This window comes from Callithrix jacchus, chromosome 20, assembly GCF_049354715.1.
Source record: "Callithrix jacchus isolate 240 chromosome 20, calJac240_pri, whole genome shotgun sequence".
In the NCBI taxonomy this organism is placed as follows: domain Eukaryota; kingdom Metazoa; phylum Chordata; class Mammalia; order Primates; family Cebidae; genus Callithrix; species Callithrix jacchus.
In genome coordinates this window covers 19,430,207-19,448,897 of record NC_133521.1, presented here as the reverse complement: position 1 = coordinate 19,448,897, position 18,691 = coordinate 19,430,207, and the positions used below count along the sequence as shown (strand labels likewise).

Here is an 18,691-nt window from a genome sequence, read left to right as displayed (position 1 = left end):
AAAGAAAGTCAAATTGAGGCTAGGTAGAAAGAGATTTTAAGTGTAGGCTTTGTGTTTGTGACATAAATGGGATACAATCTGGTACCAGAGAAGCTGAGATAATACTGGGAAGACAGAGAAGTTAATGGTAACAGTGCTGTAATCCTTAAGCTGTGTAGACATAACACCTTCACACAGAGGCTGAGAAAGCCTTCCAATCTTTTAAAGACCCAATGAAGTTTTAGAGGATAGCATTATTCAAAGTGAGTTTTTGATAAAAACTTGTGCTGTAGCATGCAAATATACGATGTTGTTTGGTGTGTGTGTGTGTGCGTTACCTAGTAAGACTGGGAGACATTAAATTAGACAAAATTAAGCATGATCTTCTGTTTGTTTTGTTTTACAACAAGTTTATTTTGTATTTAGAAATACATATGAATCCCAAAGAGGGTAATATGGCATTTTGAGTTTGCCAAGGATGGTTGACTATAAAATCTTTCAAATTATCTTTATAGAAAAATTATAAAATTTATGAGAGATGGGACCCGGTTGAAAAAAATCTTGCTCTGGGAGGATAAACAATGAAACATGTTTTCAATATAGGAATTACTGCTTACAGTCTTAAGTAGGTATCAGGTGATATTCCCACAAAAAAAATAGAGTAAGGGTAAAGAAGTGACAAAGTTGAAAAGGGAGTTGATTCTTCTAAGCTATATGGAAAACTGAATTTTATCCTACTAATGAAAATCAATTATAGATTTTTAAAATAGGATAAGAGATGGAGTGGCTTGTATTTAATATTAATAAATTCAGTACCATGCAAAATACATATGAGATATACAGAGTACACTAAAAGAATGCAGGAGGCAGAATTGAAAAATCCAAACTTCGTATAGACACATTCTTCTAAAATCCTAGCATTGTATTGCTTTACTTCAAATGAAAAACCTGACACTGAAAAAAATGTTGGATGTTCTACAATGCATTTATGAAGGCAGAGCCCTACATTCTACCCAGAGGACTGAGGACTTCATTTAGTGTGTCAGTAAGATTAGAACCTCATATACTTCTTCCTGCTATATTTCCTGTAGGTCATACCTGCAAGCTACATGCTCTGAATAGCCACTTGATGTTCCATGCCATGCTGGGAAAAAACCTTAAAGGGATAGGTAATAAAAATCTTGTTAGTGACTGGAATGCCATGTAACTTATTAAAAATATCTAGATAAAATTTTGATTAGATATGAACTATGAATATATTTGTACTATATTATACAGTTTTGAAATAATTGGGTTATTGTGTAGATTTTGACAAAATTTCTTAAATACTTATATTATCCCCCTTCTCAATTAATCATCATTATTATAACTTGATTTGTCTTGCAGGCCTAATTTCTATTTTTAAGCACCTTTATTTAATGCTCTTAATGTATTTTCTTTTATTTCATTTAGCTATGGGCATCATTGATAATTTGATGAAAACTATGACCTTTCCCCTCATAAATGTGCATACATAAAAAATTTCATACTATTTCATTTTCAAGTTGAGGAATGACAGCCAAATTAAGCTCATTCATGGATCATCACTTTCTTTCCTAAGCTGAAAATTACTCTAAGAGATAGATGTCAATATTTCAGTAAAGTTAATATGATCATCAGAAATAGGGTGACAATAATACTAGAATTAATAGAATGTCAAACATTATGCTATTTCTTCTTCATCAACCATAACTTCCCTTCCTTTACATCCTTTACTTCACTCCCTTTCTATCACCTTGCAATTTATGTCATTATTGAAGGACTTCAAGAAAAGGGAAATGAAGTTTTATTTGAGAAAGTGACAGTGCAGTTCAATTGAATATACCACACTGTTTGTTATTGCTGAGTTTTCCTAGAGAAGACATATATTTGAGGAGTCTTGTAAAACATTCCAAAAGCTACAACAGAATAGTTCTTTCTCACCTCATCCATACATAGAACTTTTCCTTCTAAATGTTCACTTTGGTGTGTATTTTACTGAACAGAATCAATCAAGAATGCTCAGACTGCTAAAGCAAAGTAAGCAAGGATGGATGGATCGTGCTTACACATACTCCAAAATATTGAAGATCTCAGCTCCAATTTAATAGAAACACATATATAGAAATTATAAATGTCTACAAGGTTTTGAAGCAGCCTGATGTATTGGGGACAATGGATGCAAATAATTTCTATTTAGGCTTATGTGAGATCAGACATTTTATACATACTCATGCACTTGTACATAAATATGTATATGTGTGTATGTATACATATATAACATATACTTAATATAATTTAAATATGTATAAAATATTTGATGTACCACGATGCTAAGGTTCTTAATACTTACCTCTCAAGGTATTGTGAGGATAAATGATGATGCAAAAATGTACCTGCCATCACTTATTTATTGTTCATCCATTACTTCATTTAGCCAATAATTATTAAATAGTTGTCATGTGCCACATGTAATTCTAATAGCACTGAGGGGGGGAAATCACATATATGATTACTCCTGACGTGTAAGATCATATTGATAAGTGATATCTACAGGAACTCATGGAAGAGGTTCTAATAGCTCCCATGATTCATCGGTGCTTGTTAACAGATAAAATCATCAGAAATATATTTCTTTGCTCAATGCATGACTTTTCAAAAATTAATCATGGCAGTGATATCCTGCTACCATAAAATATTTTTGAGTTAATGTAATATAGTCTAACTTAAAATTTGATATACTCCATTAAAAACAGTATAATTTAGATTTAAAATTTTTGACAAACAATGAAAAGGTGTTTTTTTAAGGGTCAGAATTACACTACAGAACACAATTATTTTTCAGTTTCATGTCTTAGAAAGTTTATTTAACTTCAAATCTGTAATCTCAAGAAAGAGAACGGAGTCTGCTCCCATCAAAAGCCAAGCATGGTTCTGGAATTCACATCCCAGATATGCTTTGTTTTCTCTATTATATATATTTTGCTTGTAGCTTTCCTTGAAATTGAAAATATTTCAACAACAAATTATGAAACATTGTATTTTTCAGTCATATACTAACTTTATTTGTAGAAGGGACAATTTTTAAGCTTAAACTTAGATGCATATTTCTAAAAAATTATGACGGCTCCAGAAATTTTTATATTATTCCCATGAAATGATTGCTTAGTTATTTGAAAAATCAACTGTGGTCATGGTAGCTTACAGTGGACCCTAGGTGGTCTCCAGTTGCCACCTACTCAGTATGTCAATATAGTCTGCCTCTGTGGAGGTGCACGTCTTTGAGAAAGTCTGTTCTTTTTCTTTTACTGTTTAAAGCTAAGTGTATTCAGAAGTTACTTCATCAATGAAAACTTTAGCCTCATTAGTATGGTATCTTAATGCATTTTAATGGTGTAAAGTCCTTCAGGTGACCTACTTAGCATCTACTTTTAGATAAAATGCCAAAGCAGGGGCTATCTGCATTAAAATAAAGTGTCAAATGCGGTTTTTAACCAAAAATCTTAATCATGGACAGTTTATGGGATATTTAGAAGAAAATGTAACAATTCACGATTTCAGCCACCTCCTCCCCAACATATTGTCAAGCACTGAGCTTGACAATATAAACTATCTTAATGAATGACGAAAAGAAAACTGTGAATATGAATTTTTCCATGTCTCAAAAAAGTGGTTCTCATACTTGTGTGTACACCAGAATCACCCAGAACGCTATTTGAAATACAGATTACTGAGTTCTAATCTGGAATTTTTTCAATCAGTAGTTCTAGAGTGTGGCTCAATAAATTGCTTATCTAATTAGTTCTGGGCTAAAAAAAATGGTGGAAAAATATATTAATTTCTGATGTGATGTTTAGACCAAACTTCTGAAATGTTATATGGCTGGTAGTTATGCTTATTTGCTACAGGTAAGCTATATTATTGCATCTTTTGTTTTGGTCATGGTAGCTTAGCTAATCAAATGATTCTCCTATAGATGCAACAGCAGGTATGAGCCATTTTTGCATAGATTACTTGAAAATAGTATGAATGGTATCAATTATGGGAGCTTTATCTGCTAAGTGTACTGTGGAAATGCATTTAACTGTGACTGATCTCTACTTGAGAAAACCAAGACATCTCTTCATTTGCTCTTATTCTTCACATGCACTCACACACTTCAGGAGTTACATCTTCATGGTTGCACCTGGTGTAGAAGGCCTATAGAGACAAAGCTGAGTACACAGAGAAGAAGCTGCTACATCTGCTCACAAGAAATGTTTCTTTCTCTCTTCTTTATAATTACCTGAAAGAAGGCTCTGTCAAAGATAGTCATTCCCTTGACTTTTTAACATGAAAATCCAGCACAGCTGTTATGAGATGAAGTGGTCAACTCATACTTTTCTGTTAAATATTTTTACATGCAGGCAGTCCAAAGGAGTTATTCGTGTTTCAAATCTAGTACCCTTGTACTTTAATTCATGTTGATTTTTATGAAACTACTACCCTAGGGCCTCTCTTTACACTTAAATGTCAAGACAAATGTGCTATGTGTTTAGGTACAGTAAATGTAATTGCATTCTCCTTTAATCTGATCATGTTGGGTCATTAAGTGACAGTTGTTACAAGTATGTAAGTATTTATCAAAGTGCCATGTCATCAATAAATAGCAATGACCCTAGTAAATACAATAATAATGATGATGACAACTAACATTTTATTGAAAACTTACCAGATATCAGATACTGTCAAAAGATTTATATGAATTTAAATCCATAATCAAAAGAAACCTATAAAAATATTCTTTGCATTTGTATTTCTGGAATACAGGAAAATGAAGTTTCAGAGACTAAAGGAACTTCTTCAGTGTCACACAATGAGTCACAAATAGACCTGTAATTTTATCTGGGAAACTTAACTACAGAGTTCTTTCTCTTGATGACTATCTCACTGTCTTAACCATGACCTATATTTTACAATATTTTACTGTTTTGTCACTCAAGCTAAGTTCAACTTTAACTAGTTAGAATACATTATAACTAGACAACAAAGTCCTTAATAAAAATCAAACACAAAGCAATGTTCCATTTTGAAAATGGATACCTAGAAACTGAAAAAAAAGTATTTTATTTTTGCCTCAAGCAAATTTAAGGAATTGCTTATCATATAACACGTACTTGATATAAAGCAAAGCCCTATAGCTGCTAAAAGTTATGAAACTGTGGTTTTTACACTTGAGTGATAAGTTAGAAAGCAAAAATGATCCCTTCTTAAAATGAAGTAATCGATTTATTTCTCTTTAATAAAATTTTAAACTTCAATGAGACATAATTGTTCAAACAGAAACAATATTTTTGGCATCATTATATCCTCAAAATATCATAAACCTGAAAGTATTTCATTGTTGACTACTTTTTGTGATAAATCTGTTATCACAATAGGATTGTACATTCAAATTTTTACTACATTAGGTCTTGTCCAACTTGTCACGTTGAAGTAGCAATAACACAGAATCATAAATACAAATTATTAATATCTGACATCCCAAGAAATAACTTTAGCATTAAGTTAGTGTAGCTTTGCAAATGAAACAAACACATTCAATAGGCACCAATTCCAAGTATCTCTAACTATCCAAACCGTTCTCTGCACGGTGGTAATTCTAATCCCTATAATTTATTCATCTCTGGATACACTCCAAAGCATGGTTTGCGTGTGTTATCCACTAGCTTTTAAAATCAGTATTCATTATTGAGAGGAGAACAGAAGCAACTCATCAGAAAGATTTGTTGCAGTGATGTTTGTGCTGAGGAACATTTTTGGCAAACATTTATAACCTGACGCATAAAAGAGTTGTGAGGATTCAAGATTTAAGTCATTTACCTCAAAGATCCTCCCAAGAGCCACACTGCTATCACTGTAACAATTCCAAATCTCATTCTAGATGCCCGTAAATACTCAAATTGGAAAGAAACCTGTAATTGCCCAGTGGATATTTCAAATAAACTTAACTTTGCTATTTCAAGCCACAGACACCAAATGGACACAAAGGTAATGCTCTTAATTTTCATCAACTTATCAAAGCTGAGGTTTTAAAGTGATGAATCTCCTTGTTCTTGGCACAAACCATCCCTGACCATTTAGAGAGATGAAAAAGAGTCTTTGAGCCAAAGTATCAGACCACAAAAAGAATGTCGCTAAGCTCTTACCAATGGTAGGAGCCTCTGAAATCATCAGAAATGCTGACGTCAAGTTTTATGTTTCAGGTCATTCAAACAGTTAGCGCCATGGACAAAGATGATCCCAAAAACGGACATTATTTCTTATACAGTCTCCTTCCAGAAATGGTCAACAATCCAAATTTCACCATCAGGAAAAATGAAGGTAAATATATTAGCTTTGTGAAACAGAGTACAATATAAATTGGAAAACAGGTTGCAATTTCATAACTGAAAATATCATTATAATAATTTTTGTTTACCCAGGAGCACTTGAAATTCAGCTTATCAGTGTAATGGCATGATAATTACCTTACTTCCTATTTTCAATATTTAAACAATAGATAAGAAAACTGTTAATGTAAAAAGTTAATTTCGGCCGGGTGAGGTGGCTCAAGCCTGTAATCCCAGCACTTTGGGAGGCCGAGGCGGGTGGATCACGAGGTCAAGAGATCGAGACCATCCTGGTCAATATGGTGAAACCCCGTCTCTACTAAAAATACAAAAAATTAGCTGGACATGGTGGCGCGTGCCTGTAATCCCAGCTACTCAGGAGGCTGAGGCAGGAGAATTGCCTGAACCCAGGAGGCGGAGCTTGCGGTGAGCCGAGATCGCGCCATTGCACTACGGCCTGGGTAACAAGAGCAAAACTCCGTCTCAAAAAAAAAAAAAAGTTAATTTTATTCCAGGAAATACCTCAATCACCTTACTTTAAAAAATGAAAAGTAAAATGTAACCCCTTGAAAGCATCCAGGTATTTTGAGATACTGAGATACCCTGAGAGAAGGAATTGGCTTACACTTTGCAGTTGCTAAGTTTTAATTCAATGTTTACCAAGTCTTTAGGGAAAGGTTTTCTAATTTTGCCTGGTTGGTGGGTACACATGAAAGGTATTTGTTTTAAGCCTGTACCAACTTCAACAATAACAATTAGATCAGAAAATCCTTTTTGAAGGACATTTCTTATCAGTATTATTTTGGAGCTAATATAAACTGATTCATTAAGTTTTTCACACACTGAGCACATTCAATACATTTCATTAGATTTTCTAAGGACCAACCTTGGATTGCTGTTTTCCTTAACTGTATTGTTTATTACATATGAAAGCCATAGATCATTGTTTAAAGTCTATCTCATTTGGACATTTTTGTTTCCTACACTGCTATATATTTAAAAAGTTTTTTTTAACTTGATTTTTTTGTTCAAATATATTTAAGTCTTAGTTGTAGCTGTTTTAAGATGATTAGCAAAATGTAAGCAATATCTCGGGCTTTTTTCTAGCTTTTACTATAGGTATCTGTTTAGGTCTTTCAATGGTTTGTATACAAGCTATACTCAGAAGGGTAAAATTTGATTCATGATATCTGTTTGTATTATGTGTGATAATCTGTTTTAAAGAGGTAGTGAATATTGACAAAATTTCCTTTATGAAATAAAATAACAGTTTTATGGCTCATGCTAAATATATTATGGTCTTGCCTTTTAATAAAATGTTATATATTCTTGGGGATGCTTTGATAAATTTGGATGAATCACAAAAAGGAAATGACAGTCATTATATGCATATTACCTATTCAGCTGACTTCCACTATTATAAACACTAAGGAGACAAAACTTTTTTCTTCTCCTCAATAATGGACTATTCATTTTTTAGCCACTCTGATTAGAAATCCAAGTACATTGTTTTTGTTTCCTTATTAACACCATCAATATTTTTTAATGGAAATCATGTGAATATTTCTAACACAAAGCCTCTCTAGAAACCCCAAACTGAGCTGGAAGTCTGTGCATAAGTGTGGTCTATGTTTATTCTGAGTATGAACTAGTAAGTATCAGTCATTATTTTTGCATATAAAATGCCCAGCTCTTAAAATTCTCCATGAAGAAGTTATTTCCTATTCCAAATATTCAGAGATCCTTCGTGTTTCCTGTAGATTTTGTAATTTCAACATACACTTGTTGTAAGTGTGACCCTGGAAGGCATCACATAATGTATTGGGTGAATGGGAAGATATTACTGAATACCAGGGAAAGTCTAGTTTTGACCCATATTTAATATGCCCTAATATTTTTAAAGATGAGAATTAATTCTACAACGAATGTATTTTATGTGTTTTCTCAAATTTTTGAAATTAGTAGAAAATGAAAGTTTAAACACTTAGAATACTTTATTCTGCTTCATTCCACATTGCAATAAAACCTGTAACAGAATATTTAATGTCATGTTAATTATCTGCTTTATCTAGAAACAGGAAAATAATTAAAATTATGATCAATCTTACAGGTTTTTCACATTATTTTCTTTTGTAATTAGTTTTAAAAAGATGTCAGTTATTATTGAAAAATGACCTGAAACAGAAGGAGCACTCCATACATCATGATTATTTATTTTAGATTGTGTTTATTTATTATACAAAGAGTGACTATGTAATTTACTGTTTCTACTGACACGTGTTTTAAAGTGAGAGGGGTCGTTACTTATATTTATGTCTGAAAAACACCGTAAACCAGGACTGTCTTATGGAAAGTAGGACTTATGTTCACTATGATTTTGGATTTAGGATTCAAATATTCAACATTTCTTTCACAAAATAAATCATGAAACCACAGGTTTGAAATAGATATATAAAGTTCATACTCTTATGTTCCTCTTCCTAGATCAGAAATTCATGAGTTTTGCTTCATAGACCACTACTTACTTGGCATCCAAATATGTACTGTAAAAACAGAAAAAAAATGATATTGTCTTAATATGTATGTATATATATATGTAGATAGATACATGATAGATAAATAGATATCTTGTGTGCCTGTTGAGAATTCATTGTTAATAATGACAGAAACATAAAAACTACCAAAAAAAAAATAAAAAAACTCAATATGATTTACTTTAAAACTATGGCATATTCTATGTTGGAAACACAGAGAGATAGAATCAAATGGTTTAGCCATATTTATAGTTTTTATTTTCCTTCTTAAGATGAATTTTAAAATGGTCAGTGTCTGATGCTTCCTCACTGAGAAACATGAGTTACAAGTTCCAGCCTACCGGTAATATGTTAAAATGTTGAGAGAGATAATATAATCAAACCTATGGTTAATGAACAAGTTTGTCTCCTCTTTAATTTGATCTGTAAGGGAGATGATTTTGTTATTTGGCATTTTCTAAGGAACTTGCCACCATATATTTCAATTCCAAATTATTTTTATTTTTCTCCTCTCTTATATAGATTGGTCATTACGCAATTTCTATCAATTTATTCACAATAAAAGACAAAATGAGATAGAAATTAGCTCTCTCTTGTTTTCTACACAGTTGAAGTATTTCAAAAATTATTCTCCTAAATATATGAGAATCATATTTCTGCCAGAATAGAAAAGCAAACTTCAATATAAATAAAGGTAGAGAAGTAAAGGTCAAAAATACAGTAAACTATTTATACCACACGTACACACCAAAAAGTCAAAGATTCTTGAATACAATACGGATAATGGTTTCTTCATCTTCCAATTGGCTGAATTTATAAGCAGAGAGTTTTGTTGACGACATTTCAATATTGGCTTCCATTTCCACCATAGAAATGGAAAACACGTAACAATTACATATCACAAGACAGAGAAGAAAAAAAGGGACCTTTTAGAGATACTAAAATATCTTGTTTGCAGGAAATTTGAGGTCTGCAAAAAATTACTCTTCTTCAGCCTGAATACTGCAGGTAAAAAATGTGATTCAAATAGCCAGAGCACCTTTTGGTGACATGGGAGCTTTCACGGTTTATACTGAAATGCTTAAATCATGTGTGTAGAGAAATGAGAGAAAATGTAAATCTCTGCTCTCTAAGGAGAGTCTACGGTAAGAAGAGAAACAGACAGTGGGCTTGGACTTAGTTATAGCTTGGTTATGTTTAAACACCCAGCAGGAGAACCATAGTATCTGATGATAACAATTTATTTTTCCTTCTTAATATCCCTCATCGACTTAAATAGTATTGATAAGAACCTTACTTTAAACACATACTTTTGATAATTAATTTGAATAATGTAGATGCTAACCATTACTTTGGAATAAACATACCTTGTGTTAGCCATTGTTAACTATGTTGTATAACATAGTTACCTGTGTAAAGAATTACTTACGCATTGCCTGATGGATTTCTGTCTCAACTAATTGGCCTACTTCAAATGGTATACAATTTATTTGTTTTTGTATCCTGGAAGTATCCCTTGCAAGAATACTCTTACATTAGGGAAGTTGTTTTAAGCCTCGGTTTTCTCATCTGGAACACCAGGATAAAATACTTGCTTCATATTTGTGCTGTGATGGATATGTATGAGCTATGACTTAGCAATTGACACAATGCCTGGCACATAGGAAAACGCTCAACAATAAGTGGGATGAGGTCCCTTTTTATGAATTCCTTAATTCTTTCTCATACTATGTTATATCTCCTCTGGCTTATCTTACTCAGCCAGGTTTCTTTGAAGCTTTAAATCTTCAGAATTATAAACCTTGTGCAGTAATTTTGAACATGGCTTCATCAATAGTTGGAAAAACACTGATCCTTACTAGAATGCATTGCAAAAATTTTGCTTACGCAGTAACTGCAATGCGTTGCATTCTAAAGGGTATTAAAATAGAAAGACAAATAAAAAGGAGGAAGTGGAGGACGAATAACTGTGAAAGTATTTCTCTACCGCAGAAATAGCTGCAGGATTCCTGGATCTGGTTTTGAATATGACTTTTTTTTTTTTTTTAACCTTTCTATGTCTCCATTGCCAAAATGAAACTCAGGTTTCTCCACACAATGGTAGCTTCCAATTGTTGAGATCACTTTCAATTCTAGCATACAAAATTGTTCTAAATTGCCTCCAAACTCCCATCCCTCCCTGCAAACACGCATACTCCATGGAAACCATTTACATAGCTGGAAAATTACAGACAGGCTTCCTTTGCATTTTTGACTACCGTCAGCCTATCTCAAACTGCCCTTGTCACAAAACCAAAATTTGCTGCCTGAAAGTGGAAGTGGATTTTCCTGATTCCTATGCCAGCCAGAGCTGGTGCTCTGTCCTCCCTCTTCTCTCTAGCTGAATTTTCAGGAATACTTTTTCTGTATGTAGGATGGAGGTTTCAAGGCAGACAGAGTCATTCTGTCCTCTACCTTAAGCCAGGTATACCTATCCAGGCTGCATTTGTACTTGAAGGACCTACCTGCTGATCTATATAGCAAGGAGGGCCAGCTAGCTAAGCCAATTACCCTTATTGTGGCCACCTGGGTTTTCCCTACGTTCTGCTATTACAATAGGCTGCTTGGAGCTGACAGAAGTATTTCCTCAAAGAAACATCTCTCTCCTCAAGTGGTCGTTATAAAAACATCCATACCCACTCTACAGCAGACCCATTATTATTGGGGTTTCCAGGCAAGCATCCCCAAACAACAAGCAAAAACTGTGTGCTTGCATAAGTATGATAGTGAATATCTTAATGTGTTTTTAGTATGATGATACTCTCTGTCCTGCTGATGTAGTGATCTTTTCCACAGAACAACACACAGCACCAAACGTTGACTTGTAGCGTTTTCCATACTGTTACCTATATGAAGCATGGGACTTTTTTTCAATGTTGAATTATCAAAGGTGGTGCTCAGTTTGCATGAAACAGGAGGTGCAACAGATCGTAGATACGAAACATAGCACTATGTATATATGATCCAAAAAGGCTTCTGATTCAGTAATTTATGATTTACTGTTTATGCTTCCATCAATGTGCTGCTGGTAAAAAAGACATTTATGTTTCATTTTGTCACCTAAACTGCAATTAAGGGTGATGTGATGTGTGAGCTAAGAAGAATAGATAACAGATCTGTACTTCCAGTTTCTAAGTTGCATATGACTGTACAGTTAGTGTCAGAAGACAGAGATTTTCTGTTCTTATGTCGTTTTTGTAAAAGTCTTGTTATTTTGTAGTTGTCATTTTCTTTTTAAAATAGTAATACAAGAGTACCTACAGAAGTGAACAATTTTCTTTATACATGTTGAAAATCCTAAAATTATTACTCTCGTCAGACATAGCACTGCTGTTGGCATCTGTTTTTCAGTGTATGTTACAGGAGACAATTTAGTTGTGAGATTACTGACCACTAGGAAATAATTCAGATACATAACACAGATTTCATAGATTTATAGGTGTGGTTCTCACAATGCTATTCAACATTGTAAATTGCATCAGACCTTTTCTGTCACTCTGCTAGCAAACATTTCCAGTCTTTACAGAGCTTTCTGATTAATTTTCTGACAAAAATTAATTGGTTCATGCTTAGTTACTTAGTTATCTTAAAGATGCCTTCATGCATAGGATCTTTCTTTGAGTACTTTGCTTTCTGAGATTTTTGCCCCAAATCCTCATATAAAACAATAAATGAAGATTATAAAGAATTACTTAGAAAAATGTTTTTTTTTTATTAGACAGTCTTGGCCATACAACTTTGTTGTTTGTTTCATTAAATAATAATGTTATTCATTGATTTATCTTCTATTTACAAGCATACAAGTAGGTCTTGGGATTTTGTGGATATTAAAGAAACATAACTGTCCTTTGGAAAGCACAACCAAATATTAAAACTGAGTGTGGAAACAAAATGATCTGTCAGTCTATGCAAATTCTTTTTTTTTTTTTTGAAAAAAGCTATTAAATGTAGTTGACAATTATTTCACCTCATTACAGCACAGAAGTTTGCATTTTGCATTAATTTTAGCACTTTATAGATGCAACATTGGGCATAGGGGACATTCCATCTGCTGATATGACTTGAATAACACCTACCAAGTGCTTCAGATCCCTTAGTTTATTAAAGAAGTAGATAGAGAAGGCAGAAAGATAACTTTGCAACAATAAATTAGGCACTTTGCATATATAAACATGAAAATAATTTTCTTGGGATGAACTAGAGTAAAACTATGGAAACTAAAGGAGAGACACTATGGAATATATAACAGCACAAGCTTCATAGTTAGGAATATTTAGGTTTAACTCTTCTGATTATGATCTATGAGAACCTGCGAGGTAACTGAATAATCTTGAACTTTTGTCTGTATAATAATATTTATCCAATGTTGCTTTGAATAATAAAACATTAATTTAAGTAAAAAATTAAATGGTATTGTACACAATTTATTGACTGACAAGTCGGTGATAATAAATATTAGTTTCCTTTTCCTCTTCCTGTCTATTACAATGTTATGAGCCTCTTGAATCTCATTTGTCCACCCAGTTCAACAAATAAAAATATTAATAAGAAACCTACATAAGGTATTTGGGAGATGATTAATGATATGCTCTTCCATTACCCCTTAATTCATGGGCCAATGATTGAACATGTCTACAGACATTGCCCAAGAGTAAAGCACAGGAAAAGGAGGAATGAGAAAGGGAAGTATTTGGGTAACTTAACTAGTTCTTTGAACATAATCATCATTGCAGCAACCTAATCAAAGAATAAAAACAGAGAATACATCTAAAAATTGTTCTTTTAATTTTGGCTCCAGAGAGCATACAGTTCTTTACATAGTGACGAATGGAATATTTGAGAGTGACAGAATGGCAAAATGTTTAAGCCAGGACTGTCTTAGTAAATACATACCTTATGAAAGTCTTGTATGCTAAATATAGTACTTCAAAGGTGCTTAAAAAGAAAAACAAACAAAAACAAAACAAAACAAAAAAACCCACCAGGCAATGAGATTGAATGCCTGTCTTCCTATTTTCCATGATTCTCTTCCATCTTCTCTGCCCCTTGTACATGCTTTGACTTGAACATGCCAAGCCAGTTATGCTTTTTAAATTCCCTCTCCTTTCCCCTTGTCTGAAATTCACATCCTCTATTTTCCCCTTTTCTATCTAGCCCATTTTCAATCATTCATAATAACTCAGGTAATGGTTCCCCTTATCTATGAGCAGAGCAAGTGAGTGGTTAACAGTTGCTCTAAAGCTTTTCCTCTTTGCTTTTCTCTGTAGGACAGTGTGGTAACTGCTAAGGCAGACATATGAATCAAGGAATGTTTTCCCTACTGTCTTCTGAGGTTATTAATAATGGATAGTATCATTTTTCCCTCATTCATTTATTCAATACATATTTATTTAGTGTCTATCGTGTGCCAGACACACCCTTAAGAGTTAGAATTGGAAATAAAGGAGTGAATTAAATAGACACAGGTTTTTTCCCTTCTGTACAGTATATTTTTGTTTTTTCAGGACTCAGTCGGACAACAGTTTGAAATCTTAGAGAGGAAACTATAATTTACAATGAAGTGTTGTGATAGAGTGGAAAAATTTACAGGCTAGTCTGAACAATACTATGATTTTATGGGGACGATCACGTATTCTAACTTCTATACTTTCATAAACAAAGTTTCCTCTTTAACCCAATTTTGTGAACCTGGCCCTTCATAAAGAAGTATATGATCTCCATGGATTCCATCATTCCCATTCTATCTTTAGGAAGCATTTGGCTGGTCCGAATGGTGATGTATATCTTTAATAACGGACAGCTAATCCTCCCTCTGAGTTTCATATTGGTGTCCTCATTATGCCTGAGCTCAGATGAGGTGTGCTGAAATATACTATTCAATGTGTTTATACTAGAAGGGTCAAAGAATGTTATTGAGCCCTTTCCAAATGTACAGTGATCCATAGACATCACTGTAATTTGTGATAAAGTACTGCCAGTGAACTAGGGCTGATGATTCCATTTTGCAGGCTTATTAGAAACCATTATAGTCTTCATACAAGTTGAATTACGTGTAGTTCAAGCCTTCACCAGCTTCTATGCATGGTTGTTTCAGATACCTGTCATTTAATAGAGGGTTTAGCTCACTTTCAGTGTGCAGTACTTACTGAGGCCTCCTGGAAACTAGAGAATGGTATTATTCTGATTTCTGGCCATGACATTGGGTTCATTTTCCATATGTTGTCTATTCTATCTGTTCACTAATGTACCACCAAGATAAATGTGCTGATGCACTTTGTTGAGGAGGACAGTAATTGCTGTGCTTGGACCTTTTTGGGTTACTCATTGTATTTGCTTTCATTCTAGCAGATTGCCTACCAGAATTTCCTTCCTTTATTGCTCAAGTATATTATTCTCAGCCTTTTGAGGCTGTTTATCTTAGGGTGGTCTGAAAACAAGGTGATACTGTACTGGTATGCTGAGTACAATTATCTTTCTCTGAATTTCATTCTTTTGCTTGGCCAGGCTAGTTCCGTCAGGGTCACACTGTGATTTACTTCTCCCTGGAATTCAGTTTAGTCTCTTACAGAATGAATGGGTTCATGCTGGGGAGCTAAAGACTCATCTATTCCAACATACTGAGTGTTCAAAAACGTGGTACTAGAAGAAATATTACAAACTTGAAAATCAGACAATCCCAGGTCCACCAATTAATAAAGAAGTGACTTTGGACAAAGCTTTTAACTTTCTGTATCAGACTCTAAGTGTCTGAAAAAGTTGAAATAAAAACGCCATGATGAATAAAGAAAGAATGTGGGATAAATGCCAAGGGAAGTAACTGTAATTTATGTGGTGCATTATGGACATTCTCTTTTTTTTTAACTTTTAAAAATCATGGAAGTGATCTTTACCATAGAAATTACTGTATAAAATCTCTTCCATACTCAAAATATTGGATAGTATTATTAAAAGACATGCTTCTAAAACATGGGAGCTTTTCTTTCTCAGTATCTTTGGGCAGAATTCTTAACAAATTAAAGATTTAAATTATTCTCATAAAATAAGATAATAAACATATGACAAATGGTCCCAATAGTTCAGAATTTGGGAATATATTTCATTTAAGGCTGGAAACAAGGAAATAAAACCATTTTGTAAAATTAGGTATTTTATTCCATTTTGATTTATCAGAGAGGTCTTTCAAAATGAGAAAGCTTTTAAACTTTTGCAGACATGAGAACACGGCTATGTGTGTGCCACAGTTAAGGGATATATAAGAATATAGTTTACTTAAAAGCGAAATAGGGATTGGCCAAAAAAGTTTTTAAAAGACAAGTTCCATGAAATATTTTCTGTAAATGCATAGGACCTATGGTCATAAGACCTTTCTTGATTCTCCAAAAGAAAATTAATAAGATGGTTTTTGGTGTTTTAATGTGCCTACATCCATTCTTGGTGTTGATTTGAGTCTTTTACACACACAAACACAGTTTAATAATGGGACTAGAAAGTGTGTTAATGTCTGTACATATAATACATATCAATAATATGCATGAAAACTTTGTCAGTGCATAGTTTAAAAATTTTAAGAAATAAAAAATAACTTTGGCCATGTTTTGAAACACATATTGTGAGTCAATGTGAAACTTGCCTTTGTTTTAAATGCTTGTAACCCAAAGTTCTACAAAGAAAGTTTTAGAATGGGTAAGAGACAATTATCTAAAATTCCCTATTTTTTTTTCAAAGGAAGAAAACTGAAATGTGTGCAGGTAATTATAAGAAGTTCACATTTTGAGTAGATAGGGCAGAAAGGAGAAGAAAATACTACCTCCCTGTATTAATGCTATTATAACATTTCTGTCTTCCTAAAATAAGTATGTATTCTATAATTTCCCCAAAGAATGATCTAGCTACTATTACATTTCATAGGTATATCATTTCTTATAAAATAAGTTTTTGGAGAAATATGAAATATGGATATAAATTAGGAAAGTTAGGCCGGGTGCGGTGGCTCACACCTATAATCCCAGCACTTTGGGAAGTCGAGGCGGGTGGATCATGAGGTCAAGAGATCGAGACCATCCTGGTCAACAAGGGGAAACCCCCGTCTCTACTAAAATATACAAAAATTAGCCGGGCATGGTGGCGCGTGCCTGTAGTCCCAGCTACTCAGGAGGCTGAGGCAGGAGAATTGCTTGAACCCAAGAGGCAGAAGTTGCAGTGAGCCAAGTTCGTGCCATTGCACTCCAGCCTGGGTAACAAGAGTGAAAATCCGTTTCAAACAACAACAACAACAATAAATTAGGAAAGTTATTTTTTATTTCTTAAGATTTTTAAACTATGTTTACATATCTATGATTTTATTTTGGAGTTTTGTAACTATTTTAAGACAAATTTATTCTCTAATACTCAATATTGATTACATATCAAATTGCAAGAAATAACATCTAAAATTTATTAGGCACCTATTTATTTCAGACAACTTACATTATTCTATCTATCCATTTATCTCTACATATGAATATTCAGGATGACTATTACTATTTCCATTTTCCAGATGAGGAAATTGAAGTTCAGATATAGTAACTGATTTGCCGGGCAAAGATCACGACCACCAAGCTGCTAAAGCTGAATTTTCCACAGTAGCACATACTGTCCCTTAAATCCTTGCCGTTTATTCCTAAAACATTTGTTTGGTAAGACTGTTCACATTTTATTTTATAATTTTCACAGGCTGTGCTTCCCTTCTGCAAACTATGGAAGGTCAAAAACATCAGCTAAGCATTAGAGAAGATTCTCATAATATTAATTGGTGTAAAACGGAGTAGCATTACAACAGAAAGATGAAAACAATCAGAATGTTCTATTTCTGGTATTACAGGTCTGGATCACAAAATGATAATTGTACTGACTACTTAGGGAGCAACAACTATATGTCAAGCATTATTTTTGACTTTATGTATCTGACCTTCACAACAGTCTTTGCAAGTCATTACAATGACATTGAGTCATTAAGAAATAAAGTATGACATATTTTTAATGCTTAGAAAGACAACATTTCCTGTATAGTTCTGACTCAACCTCACACAACTTTTCATTCTAAATTTAATGAAGGTATAGAAAAACATAAAAAAGGATATAGAAATAGAAGACATAAATATGAAAAGCATAAACATTAAGACTGACAGTCAACATATTACCAAAGCCTGGAAGAACTGTCAATTAGTCAAAACATTGAAATATCTAGAATTAAAAACACTCGCAATGACAACAATGGTGCATCCACAGTAACCTGGTATTGAAATAAAGAAAATCTGCCTGCTGGAAAGTTAGAAAGCCTGCAGTGACTCTTTGGTGAAAAACTTGCACATCAACCATAAAAGTTAAGTAACAAATTCTGTGTGGATATCCTTTTGCTCATGGTCTTCTAAATGACTAAGACTCATTGAAATAAATTGGACAAAGTTATCTAGTGAATCATGCTGGAAATTTTCAAAACTACCATTTAATCCTCATTATTCACATTTTGTTTATTCTACATTATCCTATTTTAATGATCACATGTAATCACTCAAATGTACACAATGTATTAAGACAAAAAGAACACAGATGATGCATTATTAAACTTTTAAAATAAAAAGCATCTCAAATGCATTAAATGGAAAGAAAAGGAAACATTTGGAAATATTTACTATTTTCTGGAAATTAGAATTTTGTAGAACCATGATTCCACATTAGCAATATTTATATACTTTTTAATGATATGATATG

General features: G+C 33.2%; 1 protein-coding gene across 5 annotated transcripts in view; it reads left to right on the top strand.

Moving 5' to 3' along the window:
* Window positions 1-18,691, top strand: part of CDH8 (cadherin 8) — a 394,777-nt gene that overhangs the window by 316,639 nt on the left and 59,447 nt on the right. For all 5 annotated transcript variants that reach the window (XM_008985982.5, XM_035282357.3, XM_078358200.1 and 2 more), the window contains one exon: window positions 6,243-6,360. In XM_008985982.5, coding sequence (XP_008984230.2) covers window positions 6,243-6,360 — 118 coding nt within the window. The remainder of the gene's footprint in view (window positions 1-6,242; window positions 6,361-18,691) is intronic.